The sequence below is a fragment of the Haliotis rufescens genome, unplaced genomic scaffold (genome assembly GCF_023055435.1).
Source record: "Haliotis rufescens isolate VD_foot unplaced genomic scaffold, xgHalRufe1.0.p SCAF_43, whole genome shotgun sequence".
Taxonomy (NCBI): Eukaryota; Metazoa; Mollusca; class Gastropoda; order Lepetellida; family Haliotidae; genus Haliotis; species Haliotis rufescens.
In genome coordinates, this window is record NW_025964146.1 from 1,358,780 (window position 1) to 1,375,176 (window position 16,397).

Sequence of the window (16,397 nt, forward strand, 5' to 3'; positions counted from 1 at the left end):
CGTCGAAGGACTGTTCGCCGTCACACATCTGTTTCTGAGGTGAATCTGCCGGATGTAGCGGTCTTCGGCCGGTGTTGCCACTCTCGGTCTTTCCGATCTTGGCCGGTCTTGAGTCTGTCCTGTCTGTTGGTAGCGGATTATTAACTTGCTGAATGTTTTGGCTATCTGACGTAGTTTAGCCCCCATGTTGGCCATACCGATCGCTCTGTCTCGTTGCGCCTGTGTAAATCTGGGCATATTCTTGGTGGTTTTTTGCTTACTGAATGCCTGTTCTGTCCAATTACAACGTCGGTATTTATGCCACAATGACGCACGTGCATTTGGACCAATGTCTTAAAATCACGTTTTGCACGTTTTCAACAATGCATGATTTGGAAAGCTGTGTTCGAAAATCTGCGTTGTGGTTGTGGTCATATTGCATTTGGGCGAATGTTTTCAGCGGGGGTTCAAACCTTTACCAGCTTTTTTGCTTTTTATACAACTATTTTTAAAGTGAAAACTTTCTTTTGCCCGGTAGTTAAGTATGTCAGGTGTGAGTGAGTGAGTGAGTTGGGTTTAACGCCGCTTTTAACAGTATTCCAGTTATATCGCGGCGTGTCAGCTTAATGTGGGAGGAAAGCCCGAAGTGATGCAGGTCTCTGACGTTGACCACTTCGAACTTGCCGAACAAGGGTGGAATGACTGGGCTCGATCGTAGCGCCACCAGTGGCTATTACCAGTTACGTCCATTTTAAGCCTCTCCTATGGACCAATCAGATTCCACCTCTCGTATCACTTCAAACAAAATAGTGGCGCCCAGTCAGGACGACCTGATCTATAATCAAGATCTATATTGTCTAAAAATGGGTCATACATCGCTAAATGCATCAAATCACGTGAGCACCTTGATTAAAAACATGAAAAGATTTGGAAATTATCTGCTGACAAATGCATAGACTCGTTAGTCCAGCCAAAATGTGACCCCATAATACCAGCCTAGTTCGGCAAGTGGGGAAACTGAACTTTTATAGTAAGTTAACGCCCTTGCCTCGGGATGATGGAGATAACTGGAGTACTCCTCAAAGTAGCGTTACACCGAACTCACGCTTATCACGTCAACAAGCAATGTTGCAATGTATTAGTTTTACAGCATATTCCGGGTAGCCTACTGGTTAACGCGTTCGCTCGTCACGCCGAAGACAAGGGTTCGATTCCAGACATGGATACAATGTGTGAAGCCATTTCTGGTGTCTCCCGTCATGATATTGCTGGAATATTGCTTAAAGCGGCGTAAAACCAAACTCACTCACTCGCCCACTATAAAACAAGCAAGAAGTGTCTTCTGGGATTCCATTGTGGGGTGATGTAGGCATGAATGATATCATGACAATACTAATTGTCCACTAATGGAATGGTCTGGATAGCTCTCATCAGCGATATAGTGATTCCACCAGTGACATTCAAATGTATAATGTCTGTGTGCAGAGCTGCCAGTGTAATGTCAGAAGTGAATGGCATTACGTAACGGAGAACATACGAGGAACTGTCGGTTTGTGAACAGGAACAGCCCGGTTGTGGTGAAGTGACTCTTATTCACGAGCAGTCAGCAGGTATGTTCTCTAATTTATTCCCCTTTTCTCACACTTAAAATACATCCCCGCTTTTAGACTTTGACAAAATATTTCTGTGTGGAATATATTTGACCAAAAAACCACTTTGTTGTACGTATATATACTGTGTGAGTCGCCTTTGCCTCCTGCGCGAGCAAAATGTTGACGATCGGGATCATGTAAAGTGTTGAAGGGCCAAGTTTCGTCGCGATTTTGTCTTTAATAGCATGGCACAGGCTCTTGTTCAGTTCAGTGCCGCATTGCATTGCCAGATGACCATGTATCTGTTTGTGTTTAGGATTTCGCATTTTTATAGTCAGACCCTGTGCTGCGCGACCGCAATTTTCCCACAACGTTCTATTTAGAGTGAGTGATTTGGGTTTAACGCCGCTTTTATAGTATTCCAGTTATGTGACGACGTGTCAGCTTAATGTGGGAGGAAAGCCCCAAATGATGCAGGTTTCAGACGTTAACCACTTATTTCCTGCACTTGTAGTCACTGCACAAACGTTTTTTTGTTTTGTTTGACGCCTTGTTGGTATTTATTCTCCTCTGGTGGGCGTATAAACAGTGTTTATGTTGTTCTCGTTATTTTATATGTTTGTTTTGACATATGCATGGAACTCCTTTTCTGTACAATTAAGGCGATGAAACCCTTGCCAAATTCATAAGAAATGAGTTGATTGTAAGATTCCGACCACATCATGAACACGAGTTTATGAATCACTATCAGAAAGTGATGATACAAATGTTTAAGAAAAGGCAAGCGTATTCTGCCTCATCGGCGGCACAAGTCACAAACGGGAACACATGGTACAACAGGGAATTGCATCGGACATCATTCTTGCTACTGATGCGTCAAACATGTCTACTATACACCTTTTATGAAGCTTGACTGTGCCCTTGGACGTTGTAACCTTGATCAAACAGCTTCTTAGCACGAGTCGTATGAATTCCCATAGGTACAATAAAATATTGCCTTGTCTCAAAACGAAACTGCAAACGGCAAATAGTTCAAGGCCCAAAGACGTGCTATGTGGAAGAGGGCCTGCGTGATGACGCTAATGAACCTCGGTTATACGAACAGATCCTGAGGGGATTCCTTTAAACTAAGTCTCCTGACCACACGTTATCGCTCTCCAACAAGCATATGTTTTATTGACCCCTAGACATGCAGTTAAATTTCTAGTTGTCCCTAATAGAAACTGTAGTCCTCCACATATCTAGCCTTGCCTATTAGGAGGATAGAATTACTACACATCCATGCACTTATCTTTCAGTACAGCCTTGGAGCAAGACTTATTTACCCCCTGCACTTTTTCAGCCACGGCTCACACCAGTGGAAAGTTTATATTTAGATACAGAGTTGATACAACATCTCTGCTGCCACCAAGGCTTGCACACAGGTCGACTCACGCCCGGAGCTTCAACGCCCACCCCACGAGCCTCCTGTCCTCGCCTTTCTATTGTGATTTCAACTGTTCTCGTATCAAACATAATACGGCTGAAAATAGGCATCAATAAAAAAATGATAGCTTTAAAAGAACCGAGTTCCAACAAATTGAAATTCTACCTAGCGATTGGTATCTTTCTCCCACGAGTTATGTTGAAATGTCTGTTTATTCAGCAGTTTGAAAGGGACGTGAATATGTGAAATTTGTCTTTCATTTTGACCCCAATATCATTAAAGCTGCAGGAAGCAACACTGTTGCCTTGGCATGTGTTGTGTGCACAGTCAGGTGATTGATCACTTTGTTTGTTTGTTTGTTTGCTTGTTAGTTGTTAAACGCCGCACTTAGCAATAAATATTCCAGCTATTTGACAGCGGGATAATTGTGTAAAGCAATGTAGCAAATATCATCAAGGTGCTTATGCAGTTATTAATTAATGGATTATATCCCAGTAATTTGTGCGAGTAAGTAACGTGACGACTCCAATGTATTCACGTTTGCTATTTCTCTTCACAATTACAACCACATTACAAAGTGCCAAGCCTGCAACGTTATGTATCGTGTGTGTTTTTCAATGACCGGTGGTGAATAATTCTGGGTTGTTATCTCTTTCCCATCGTGGCGCATCCCTGCCGCAGAGTGAATCAAACAGCAGCTGCCTCCGTCTGTGCTGGAAGCTGGCGTTTATGCTGCAGAGGAAACACTAGGTAAGTAATACGTGCAGTAAATATAAAACATGTTTTATTTGTCACACAGTTTCACTAACCAGCTTTTGTCTGTGTTGTAGAGTTCTTGGAGATGGATGTGAAGACGGTGCTTCTCTTGGTGGCAGGGATGTTAGGTAAGGACAATCTTTCAGAGTGTGCGAATTGAATGTAACGCCGCATTGAACAGTATTTAAGTTATGTCAGGGTGTATCATTTTGGTCTAAGACGTTCCCCGATTCGGTGGATGCAAACAGTGCGAAATAATGCAAAGAGACCAAGAAGCATAATCAGGGGAATCTCGATTCTGACCTACGATCTACGGATCCTCTCACGGTCAAGGGGCGCAACTCATGGGTCATTGGACCGAGCGAGCAATTGCCTCAGAATGATGAAGGGAGCGTGTCATGTCCTTGTTTCACAGTTAAGGTGGTCCCTGATATTGTTCTGTTGTTTCCCATGTCCCGTTTATCCCTGATATTGTTCTGTTGTTTCCCATCTCCCGTGTACCCCTAATATTGTTTTGTTGTTTCCAATCTCCCATGTACCGCTGATATTGTTCTGTTGTTTCCCATCTCCCGCGTATCCCTGATATTGTTCTGTTGTTTCCCATCTCCCGTTTATCCCTGATATGTTTCTGTTGTTTCCCATCTCCCGTGCATCCCTGATATCGTTCTGTTGTTTCCCATCTTCCCTGTACCCCTGATATTGTTCTCTGTTGTTTCCCATCCCGCGTGTATCCCTGATATTGTTCTGTTGTTTCCCATCTCCCGTTATCCCTGATATTTTTCTGTTGTTTCCCATTTCCCGTGTATCCCTGATATTGTTCTGTTGTTTCCCATTTCCCGTGTATCCCTGATATTTTTCTGTTGTTTCCCATCTCCCTTGTATCCCTGATATTGTTCTGTTGTTTCCCATCTCCCGTGTATCCCTGATATTGTTCTGTTGTTTCCCATCTCCCTGATATTGTTCTGTTGTTTCCCATTTCCCGTGTATCCCTGATATTTTTCTGTTGTTTCCCATCTCCCTTGTATCCCTGATATTGTTCTGTTGTTTCCCATCTCCCGTGTATCCCTGATATTGTTCTGTTGTTTCCCATCTCCCGTATATCCCTGATATTGTTCTGTTGTCAGACTCTGCAGCCTGTAATCCCAAACACAGCCTGGTCACGGATTTGTTTCGCAACTACGACAAACGTGTTGAACCTTTCGGGCCTAACGAGACACTGAACGTGTGGATGGACGTTACCCTGGTCGAGGTGTCCGACATCGTAAGTGCACTTAATATTCATATTGCAGTATTGTCCCAGTAGTTAAAACTCAATTGTGATACACTTAGGTTGTATGTTGCAATGGTGTCGGTATGCTATGAGAAGCATCTTACTCTTCCAACATTCGAATTGACTTTCTCAGTACGATGTTACCATATCCTAGGTTTCTTAGGCTGCCAGGGGCATTGTTACTGAGTTAGTGGGGGAGCTGTGTTTAGTGTTCTATATAGCGTCATGATTGGATCTGGAACAAAGTGTATTTGCCGTTAAATTGCAAAAATTGTTTGTTTCGAATAAAATGAAAAGCAAAGTACTTTCTTCATATACGTTAATCTGCGGAGTAACGACATCATCATATTTCCTTTTCACTTATTGCAGGACGAGAGAAAGCAAGTGATGACGACAAATTGCTGGATAACTTTGGTAAATATGAGAGAGTGAATGAGTTTTACGCTGTTTTGATCAATATTCCAGTTATATCACAACGTGTCAGCTTTATGTGAGAAGAAGTCGAAAAAATGATACAGGTAGTGGTTCAAGTATACCACCTTCAACCGTTTTCCTGAAACACTCGAGCATGGGCTGACAAATCAAGGTTCATAATCAATCCAGGATTCGAACCAGAAATCATTGGATCCTTGAATATCATCATTACTTCACATGTTCTCCCATCAGCCGTTAATACACGCTTAATTGGGCGCTTTGGGTGTAGTCCCATTGTTTTATGCCAAACAAATCATGCCACGGGCTTGCTCCAGCGTGAAAGAAACTAGTGAGTGCCCTGTCCGACTTATGAGAGTTCAAGTCGCACAAACGGTGATATCGTAGTGCGACATGTGCTCTCCATCGATCTTCTCTGCAGTGTTCCATATCAGGCAGTAGTTGATTTTGCCTAAAATTCATGCACGGAAATTTATACACGACCTCATGTCATTAGTAACAATAGACACACGTCACTAGCGGCCGAGTGTATTGTGGTGTTTTCAAACTGTGAAGTGTTGTCGATGATCCTGGCTACGTTAGACCATTGGTACTGAGCAGGTTTATACACGATCTGTGATAATGAGAGTGTGGTGTTTTTAATGATCAGTATGGGTGTAATTGTACCAAAGTTATCTCAAATCCAGACTGTCTATTGAGCAAGACGTTTTATTTAGATTTTGGGGTTATAGTAAAAAACAGACACACTTCCATAATACTCTCTAAAATATATCACAAGTTTCAGGATAGTGGATCATGCATCTTTTTTCCAGAGATGGAGGGATGCATCATTGGCATGGCAACAGGAAGAACATGATAACGTGACCGACCTACGGATCCCATCCGATGCCATATGGACGCCTGACATTCGAATACATAACTCGTAAGCACCCCTTTGTTAGAAAGAGCTTTCATATTGATTAAAATATATCAGAAATAGTTGATGTTGTTTGTATTTGTATATACTAACACTGACAGAAAAAGTAAGTAAAGTTTCTTAAATTTGTTAGTGAAATGCACTGTCAACTCAGACACCAACGTGTTGGTAGACTTTAGTAACCACATATTATTTTGTTTACTCATTAGACTGGTAGATTCCCTATCCTAGATTAGTACAATTTACTACTCAGTTAGTAGAGATAACCATGGATCTTTCAAAGAACTGCTGGTTATAATGATATAATAATTGATCTTTACTAGTATTCTTAGTATATTCAATAAACCTGTAGTAATTGCGATCCAGGGTAGAACAGGTTTTCAGCAACCCATGTTTGCCGTAAAAGGCGTCTATGCTTGTTTAAGAGGCGGCTAACGGGATCGGGTGGTCAGGCTCGCCGACTTTGTTGCTGCATGTCATTGTTTCCCAATTGTGTGGATCGATGCTCATGATATCAGTCACTGAATTGTCTGATCCAGATTCGGTTATTTACTGACCGCCGTCATATAGCTGGAATATTGATGAGTGCAGCGTTAAACAACAAACAATACAATACATGTAGAAAGTTCCACGGCACTTTAATACAGTTTTGTTTCTGTGCTTTTGACAGTTGCTGAAAACAAGTACATAACAAATGACAACAGGTGAAAGATAACATAATTGTTTCTAGTTGTGTATGTGTGTTGTGTATGTTTGTTTACACGATACAGCAAAAAGTAATTGGCAGGTAAAAAAAGTAAACAAAGCTTGTTTTACACTGGCAAATGTAACCAACCTCCCATTGCGTACTTGGTATAAAGCTCATAGTTTTGTCTGTCATGACAAACTATCATCAGCAACTTTACAAAACCAGTGTATACCTAACACTCTGACTCATAAGTATCAAAATGTGTTGTGACGAAAACTGAAAAAAATCACAAACATTTCCGTATTTAACAAATGTTATATTTGGGATGACTCTTTCTTAGTAAAGTACAAATTCTCCCGTCCCGAACTCACACTGCCAGAGTGAGGCACCTAATCGCCAGCACACAAAGCCAGCGATTTAGCCAACTCAGCCACCAAGGCTTCCACACAAATGAAAATCCGACAACTAGTAGTCTAGATCACGAACGTTGTGTACCCCTCTGGCAAGTGTAAATTGCCACCGCTCCCATGGTCGAAAGTTATGAATACTCAATGTCATTTAGAAAATGATCAAATGTAACAAATGTTATATTTGGAATAACATTCTCTTAATAAAGTACAGATTCTCGTACTTTTGGGGTTGAGTCCCGTTCGGGATGTCAGGACCCTTGCCGTATTCATAAGAAATCTCTGGAAAAAGCAGAGTCGATTGTATGGTTGTATGTGTGTATGAATCACAACCAAATAGTGATGACACTGGGTGTCACACATCAACGGGCCCTCCAGATCATCAATGTTCTAGGAAGTTCTGTTCGGCCCGAATTATGTCAGTAACTGAACCACAATCAATCGGTACCTTCCTTCAACATGAGTTCTGTCACAGATCAACAATGATAGTAAGCTTAAACACTGCTAACAAAATTATTATTTGATGTGAGATGAAACCCGTCATTCCATTTAGCAATGCCGTATTTTGCAAATATGTTGGAACATTAATTAGAGTTAACAGCGCTAAAACTGGTTCAAAATAAGCTACGTGAGATTACCCAGAGTAAAGGTTTTTTTTAAATGGTATAACAATGATGCATACATTTTCGCGGCACTTATTATATATGAAGAACTTATATGTTTTACCTTGAGTGTGATAGGCTATAAAATATATTAAAAGATATTTTGTCAGCAGCTTCAGTTTCTCCTTCTTTCCGCAAAACGGTGAACGTGACACTGCCTAAAGCGGAAGTGAACAATACTATTAGTCTTGGTGCCAAAACTGAAATATATTACGTTCTCCCTACAGCAGTATCATGCAGTCTACCAGGCAGCATAGTAAAATCGCTGTTTACTAACCTTCTGGCCACATGATAGTAAACGGAATATGCTTATACATCATGATAACAACCTGTAAGTTATTACTAATGTTACTATTTCTGTTATCTTATACATTTAGCAATAATCTCAATTATCGATAAGGATTGCAGTTCTTTCATAATAGGAAGATACATGCTCCTGGAAAAATGTAAAGCACCACTCGTGCTTCATTTCTTTCGTCATATATCCTGAAGAACCATGCGTCTCTTGGAAATATCTTTATATTTATGACACTAATCTTACATGGATAGCATAACACCACTGATTCCTGCTGAAGGTTGGTGCAAGAACACTGTGTGTTTCTCCACGCGGGGGCCTATACTGGGTTCGTTATATGACAGGATGCAAAGGTGGAGAGGAATCAATTACTTGTCATAATACAGCTGCAATAGCTACCATTAGGTTGGAAACTACTGTGTGCTTGGTCATTCACCGGTTTCAAATAACCACCTCCGATCGAGATCCGACGGCATACGTTCTGTGGCTGGTTCTCAATCTTCCGATTACAAAACTCTGCATTGAAAAGGCACGCTTATCCCCCGATATATGAACCACTCTATCACTGTATGTCAATACGAATAAGTCACAAATATGTTTTGTCTGGGAAATGTAGAAATTTCAATTTTGTGTTGATATATAATACAGTAGGCGGTGCTTATCCTTTTTGTCACTCATATGTATGTATGTGTGTCTTGTGAATGTTCGTGTAAATATGCATGTGCGTTCCTTTTTCTTGTGCATGTGAAATGTCAGATGCTGAATCATTTTGGAAAGACAATGATTTAAATTTGAAATAATATCTTGTGGAATACCTAAACACATACTTTCATTACTGCCCAATGTTGAGAAATTGTTCAAAGCCCCTTAAACTAGTTACAGTGACAGATTGAAATTGTTTTGACATGTTTTATTCATTTATCGTGCAGAGTGGAAGTAAACAACCAAATGTCGCCCAGCGAGCACAACAACGCAATAGTACATTTAAGTGGAGAAGTAGTAGTGATTTATCAGGTCATCTTAAAAACGTTGTGTACAATTGACGTTGCCTACTTCCCCATGGATCAACAACACTGTCAGATGAGGTTCATGTCGTGGACATCCAGTGGTGATCAACTAAATCTCACAAATGGTGAAAGTGGAGACGGAGGTTTAAATGACTACATTGGCAATGCGGAATGGGACATGGTCTCCTTCAAGAAAAGTCGTCAGGTCACATATTACTCATGTTGCCCCGAGCCCTACCTCACATTGACGTACCGAGTGGTCGTGAGACGGAGGCCATTGTTCTTCCTAGTTAATCTAATGATGCCCTGTCTAGTCATCACGTTGGTTGCTCTGCTGGGACTTCTGGTGCCGAATGAATCTGGAGAGAAAATATCCATAGGAATCACGTCTCTCCTGGCAATGATAGCATTGTTGATTGTTATCTCGACAATATTGCCACCGACGTCTTTAGCGATTCCTCTTATTGGTATGTTTTTCCTTCCTTAATGTTTTTTAAAAGATTGCGTGAGTAAGTTGAGTTTAACTCCGCAGTACTTCAGTTATTTCATGGCGTAACAGCTTCAGGGACTTGGCATTGGGTATTCGGGTAGTTGGCTGAGATTTAATCGCAACACCGAAAATGTCCAAGAACATGGTTGCAAATATGACTGACAAAAATCTTGAAACAAAATGGAACAACTTTGTAAAGGGCGCCAGATGTGAACGCTCATAAGAGGTCCAATGGTAAATAAATTACTCTCCTTTTTTACGCAGATGTAGTCTTATCTAAAGCAAATAGAAGGTTTATTATTGAGAACTTGTTTTTACAAAGGAAACTTGTAAAGCACAAAATAGTGTCATGATTGTCAATCATGTTTACATTATCGGTGTCAAAAACAAACAAAATAAGGCTTTTTAACCTAGAAGTTAGCTACATGTATGTATCATTTGAACACGTATTCGTATTAATCACAATTCACAATTCACAAGTCAGGTGTAATCTTGCAGTTTTAACCGTGCTGCTCCATCAAAAAGTAGGTATTTTCGCTGAAAGAGCATTATTTCTCTTTCGTGGGAAGGTGGTAAAGAAACTGTTAATTTTTTAGCGTTTACTAAGGGCTTCCTTCTCAGTGGTCCTGACAGTGTTTTGGCTGATCTGAGGCAACTGGTATCTGTGAGGAAAACGAAGGTTGACAAATTCTGAACCTCAAATAGAAGGAGTTGCGTAATAGGGCAAATATGTAAATGTGTTGTGGACACTGCATGAAGTTGTAGGGGAATATCCACACAAACCTGAGTTAACTGAGCAAATCGTTTCACTGTTATGAGTAAGTAAAATATGCAAGATTCTGTGAGAAGCCGTAGCATCAAAAGCCTTAAGACACAGAAAGGTTCTTCCAATGATTTGTGACTATGTCACATTAGTTGGAAAGGTTATGGCCGCCATGTTCTTCGATGACGAGGGTGTCAAAATGGTAGACCTTATATGAACATATTTTGTCTGGCGTTTACGAGATGAAATTAAAACTAAGACACGTGGGAAGCTGACAAAACGTGGTGTGCTCTTGCACCAGGACAATGCACCAATTCACAAATTAGTTATTGCCATGGACAGCCAAAAGAAGAACTTTTACGAAAGTGTGATGCATCCGTCCAACATCGTTTGCAGGTGTTTATCATTATCAATGGAAGGGAGGTCGTTTGAAAAATAAATCGTTTTTAGGTTTCTCTATTCGCGAATCAGTCAACCCTCGTATCACATTCCCGCACTTGGACTAAAAATTAATGTGTGAATCGTCTTATGCCATCATGGAGAAAAAACCATGTTCTCTATGTCTGAAAAATATGAAGATTTGAAGCAAATAAATTATTGCAAGGTGTGTTTTTTAATAACATATATTTAGGCTCCTAGTTTAAGTTTAAGTTTATGTTTAAGTAAAATTACAAGTTGGTTTTGCAAATGTAACTGAATAAAATACCAAGTCTCGGGACGCAATCCCATCCTGAAAGTATTATCAACGCAATACCGTACGTGTGTTTCTGAATACGAAACATGCTTGGCATTATCACGAACAAAAGACAGCGTTGTCGCTATCTTATGAAAAGACAACCATTCCAACGGGACATTTTTGCACCCCTTTTTCTGTTTGGCTTTCTCTAATTCACCAAAATCGCCGTGCCTGGATTCCCTGGAAAATATGCACGAGATCTTTATAAAAAACGAATAAAGTAGATGTTGATGCCTTGACTTATGAAGGTGTTTAACCAAATTAAATCAATATTTACTGTATTGTTAAGGTCACATACTTAAAATGTTACTTTTGACGAGGGCAAGCGTGACCCAGTAGTCTAAGTTTCGCAATGCGCTGTACAGAGTTGAATCCCTAACTTGTGCCAGAAACCTATGATAATAGGTTTGAATCCCAGATTAGTTTGTTTTGGTTTCTCAGCACCATACCCGTGCTTGTGGATTTCACCAAAGCGGTAAATCCCTTAGACCTCCATCACTCTTTGCTTGCCACCCAATTCCAACTGACGAACTCATTCACTTAAGAGACGAATGTATGTAGGATGTCATGGGCAGGATACATTAAAGTCCTTTAGAAGTTTGACAATGGGTGATGGAGATGACACTTTAGAACCCCGTATATAGTCTCAGTTGCATCTAGACTTGATAGACGGATCTTTTATTTGTTTAACTGTCGATACACATGCGTAGATATAATGTGAAAAGAACATTACTCTTCACATTTTCTTCTCGATGAATTACATTACTTTTATCTGGCTTGATGACAACTGTATTTATACATACATCAGATGCGCGAACAGTTGTATTGCTGATACGGCAAAATAACATAGATGGTGAAATAATTAAATGAATCTAAATCTATATACCTCGAAAAGCATGAGCTGTTGATAGAAAACAAAAGAAACTTTCGAATTTATTATTTTATTTAAAAAATAAGTATCTTAATTATTCATAAGCATGAGTAATTGACAAAATAAAATAAACGTTTTAAAAGTTATCTACTTTCAGCGCTATACAAATATATTTCGCAACATTATCCGAAATTACAAATGAGTGTACACAAAGTCACGGATCTGTACATCCATCCTCAATATCACATACATTTTATTGATTGGTGTCTGTCGTTTTGGTAAATGCCGAAGTGATTTATAACAACAGTTAGCTGTCCTCAGAACCTTTCTTTGACTATCAATAGTCTGTCCTTACATTGTGTTCCTCATAATAAAGAAGTTGACATCCATAAATTCAATTATCACTTCTAAATGCCTTACAAAGACGTGAGTTTGACATTAGAGTTTGATATAGTTTGTTATTGGATGCCCTCTGGTCTGGAAAAAGTTTGTTATCAGCATGCCCTGATTTCGAAATTGTTTTTCATCATGATTCCTGTATATTCGATAATCAGAATTCCCCCAAAACACACACACACACACACACACACACACACACACACACACACACACACACACACACACACACACACACACACACACACACACACACACACACACACACACACACACACACACACACACACACACAACCTTATATTTTTATGATTGCATAATATCATGCTCTCGAATAAAATATCCTTAATGTGAGTTATTCTCCCACAGGTAAGTACTACGCTGTCAGTATCCTCATTGTGTCGCTGAGTACAGGCCTGGCCGTGCTCACTCTCAATATTCATCACCGAGGACCGAGAGGACACAAACTGCCAAGGCTTGTGAAAACTGTGTGCTTCAGTTTTCTTGCCAGGATCCTGTTCATCAAAATAGACGTGCCAGAGTCTGACGACCAGGAAATGGTATGTTTGATGCTTATTTGATTCTTTGATACTGTCGGCAATAGTTTTTTTGGGTGAAAACTGTTATTTTATCATTAGGCTTGTGTTCAACAATCCTCATGTGCGTTCTATTAAAGGCTCGGGTTTCCCTCTGACATGCTCTCTATTTCCATACTTCACACACAGGCACGATATGCCGCTTATGACGAGGCCAACCATGCAGACAAACCTGCACCCACCCTGAGCCTGACGGAGGGACAGCAGGCTGGCGGGACTAACGTGGTGGATGTTCTCAACCGGCTACTCCACACAGTAGAGCAGGCCATAGGGCTGCAGAAGAGGAGGGTCGCCAAACAAGACAGCCTTGACCAGATTACATATGAATAGAAGCAGCTGGCCATTGTTCTCGAACGCGCTCTGACAATCATATTTCTCTTCGTCACTGTTTTCACGACGGTTGCAATGTTTTCCTAGACTCTAGACGTGGGTGGAACCTGGTGGTAAAGTGTTCGCTTGTCAGACAGCAGACCTGGCTTCTATTCCCCGTATAGGTACGACGCTTATTTTGTCCAGTGATTATATCACTTTCTTGGTTTCAAGTGCCCATATTGTGTTGTGTGTGTGGAGTACTTGGTGTTCCTTGTTGCTGGTATGTTGCTGAAAGAGGCGTACAACACCAATGACCCTAGCAACCATTAGGCTTGCATGGCGACGGGCACCAGTATCATTTGTTCGGTGCTCGGAGGTTGCCATAGGGTAGCTGTATTTTCTTCAGAAATTCGCTTTAGGATTTGTATATCGTCACTTAAATATGCATGATGGAACTAAGTACATTAGAAAAGTGGGTATTGTTTTTTGTGGTCACTATTTACATGTTATTTCGATTTGCAATGTTTGATTCGTAAACTTTATGACTGATTATTTTGAAGTTGCGAACATTTATTATCTAGATCATTCAATTCAATTCAATTATTACAAGTTATATTGGATATCCTTTCTCACCTGACTGAACATCGAGTGAGCTTATGTCGCAGCCTGTTTGCCCGTGGTCCGCCATCAACATCGTCACATCGTTTCATGGTTCGTCCTATCCATGACGACCCCACATTTGTTCAAGAGGTTCGAATCCAGTTTATAGCTTTTTATGGCCACTACTCAGCTCTTTTGTGTTCAAAATGGAATACAATTTGCTACATGTTTAATTAATGTTTGGGCTGAACATATGTTTTCCGTGTTTCGAAATAGTTTTGCCATGGTATTGACCTTATTGTTTTGGCAATGTTCTGATATTTGCGTAAAATGAATATTTGACTTCTGTAAACTGGAATACCCATACAAAAGAAGCTGAACTTTCATGTATGTTTTCTCTCACAGTGACATCATAATTTGTTCAAATCCTTGTTGGATTTTAGTGTCAGGGTTTAGTCCTGACTGTATATGTAGAAAGTATTTGAATATCAATGCTGACGGAAACTGTTGTTTAGATGTCCGTTCCCGTTACAATTATTACATATGATGTCAACAATGTCATTATTCAGCATATTTTAATAACCTGTCACAGTCAAAGTGTTAAATGTGATTCACTCAGGCAGTTTACAAAATGCCTACACATTTCAGTTATTTTACAAATTGACTGATAAGTTGATTTATGTGACTGATTGACTGAAGTGAAGATTATTAAGAAGCTGAAAGGGTAATTGTGTTCTGCATCGAGCTGACCAGCCCTGCCACAATAGTCTCTGCAACCAGAACGTCTCCAAGCAAACGCTTTCCATCACAAGTTGCTGCATGACATTGGCGTTTCGTTCCTCACCAGGAACATTAATCCTTGATTTCGCAGTTTGAATGGTTGAGCCACAATTAAAGCATATGTGTCAGCTTTCTGAACCATGGCTGTCTTTTCCACAACAGTGCTACTAGCGTGGTGTGGTCTTCCTGGGCCTCAAGCATGTCAAGGATCTGCGGATCATCCTGAATGGTGGATGGACAAAATGGGTCAGCTGTTCCCAGTCCTGTTGGGCTGACGCATCTATGCCTTATGTTGAGGGGTCTAAGACCCTGCTGTTGTACAAAGGTAGCTGTGTGCACGTGTTGACTATTGAAGCTAACCTGTCCACGCGGTGAGGTTCCTACATGTGATCAAGAAGCTTGAAAAAGTTTGGCTGCAGTTGCCATTCGTACTGCGGGTTCAGCTGGGGTCAGCTGTCTGCTTCTTCACTGTCAATGCCCTGCAATACTTGGCGGTTATGTTTAACCCTAACCCCAAAGCTCGTCCCCATATGCCCGAAACTATTTGGTTCAGCTTTCAGCAAGGGCTACCCGGGAGGTTTATTGTTAGCCACTGTCACTGTAGTCTTATTATAGCATTTAGAAGTGAGTGATACACAATTTCTTTATCATAAGAAACACGTTGTTTCAGAGTATATGATTACTCCTTCATCAGGTAAATGCATTTTAGGAAGCTTAGAGCTTACATATTTACATGTAAAAACAACCACCCAACCCATCAACCTCGATGACTTTAATGGATATTTTGTTGCTTGGTTGCCTTTTCTTCTACAAAAGCCTTTGAATTATTACAAAATGAAATTACTACACAATAACCACCACCACCCACAACATCAACAACAACAACATCACTACAACTACTACTACTACTACTACTTGAGTTAAGTTGCGTCCCCCGGGCACGCCATAAACCTATGGTCGTGGGTTCGAATCCCGGTTCGCCCCGTTTATGTTTCTAGGTTTGTCCGCACCATACCTGTGCTCGTGGGTTTCACCAAAGTGGTAAGCGTATGAGAACTTCATCACTTCGGGCTTTCCTCGCACACTAAGCTGACAGAACGTGATATACCTGGAATACTGTTCAGAGCGGTGTTAACCCCAACTCATTCATTCTTCTACTACTACTTCTACTATTACTACCACAGCTACTGTCATATTTGCAACAACAACAACAACAACAACTACTACTACTACTATCACCACCACCTTCGCTCCTACCGGCACCACTACTACTACTACTACAACTACTATTCGTGCTCGTGGGTTTCACCAGAGTGGTAAACGTTTGAGACCTGCATTAATTCGGGCTTTTCTCCCACACTAAGCTGACACGCCGAGATTTAGCTGGAATACTGTTCAGAGCGGCGTTAACCCAAACTCATTT

General features: G+C 40.6%; 1 protein-coding gene across 1 annotated transcript; it reads left to right on the forward strand.

Moving 5' to 3' along the window:
• Nucleotides 1-1,500: 1,500 nt before the first annotated feature.
• LOC124110527 (neuronal acetylcholine receptor subunit alpha-10-like) lies at nt 1,501-15,943 on the forward strand. The gene is made up of 9 exons (XM_046469896.2): nt 1,501-1,589; nt 3,679-3,747; nt 3,828-3,881; nt 4,878-5,014; nt 5,393-5,437; nt 6,268-6,377; nt 9,353-9,897; nt 13,056-13,246; nt 13,412-15,943. The coding sequence occupies exons 3-9, from the start codon at nt 3,839-3,841 to the stop codon at nt 13,610-13,612; spliced, it is 1,272 nt and encodes a 423-aa protein (XP_046325852.2). The 5' UTR covers nt 1,501-1,589; nt 3,679-3,747; nt 3,828-3,838; the 3' UTR covers nt 13,613-15,943.
• The last annotated feature ends 454 nt before the right edge of the window (nt 15,944-16,397 follow it).

Excerpts from the sequence above, each read along its gene's own strand:
- LOC124110527 (XM_046469896.2), top strand. The coding sequence starts at position 3,839 with ATGGATGTGAAGACGGTGCTTCTCTTGGTGGCAGGGATGTTAG. Across the intron at positions 3,882-4,877 it reads CTTGGTGGCAGGGATGTTAG|ACTCTGCAGCCTGTAATCCC; the intron begins GTAAGGACAATC and ends TTCTGTTGTCAG. Across the intron at positions 9,898-13,055 it reads TTTAGCGATTCCTCTTATTG|GTAAGTACTACGCTGTCAGT; the intron begins GTATGTTTTTCC and ends ATTCTCCCACAG.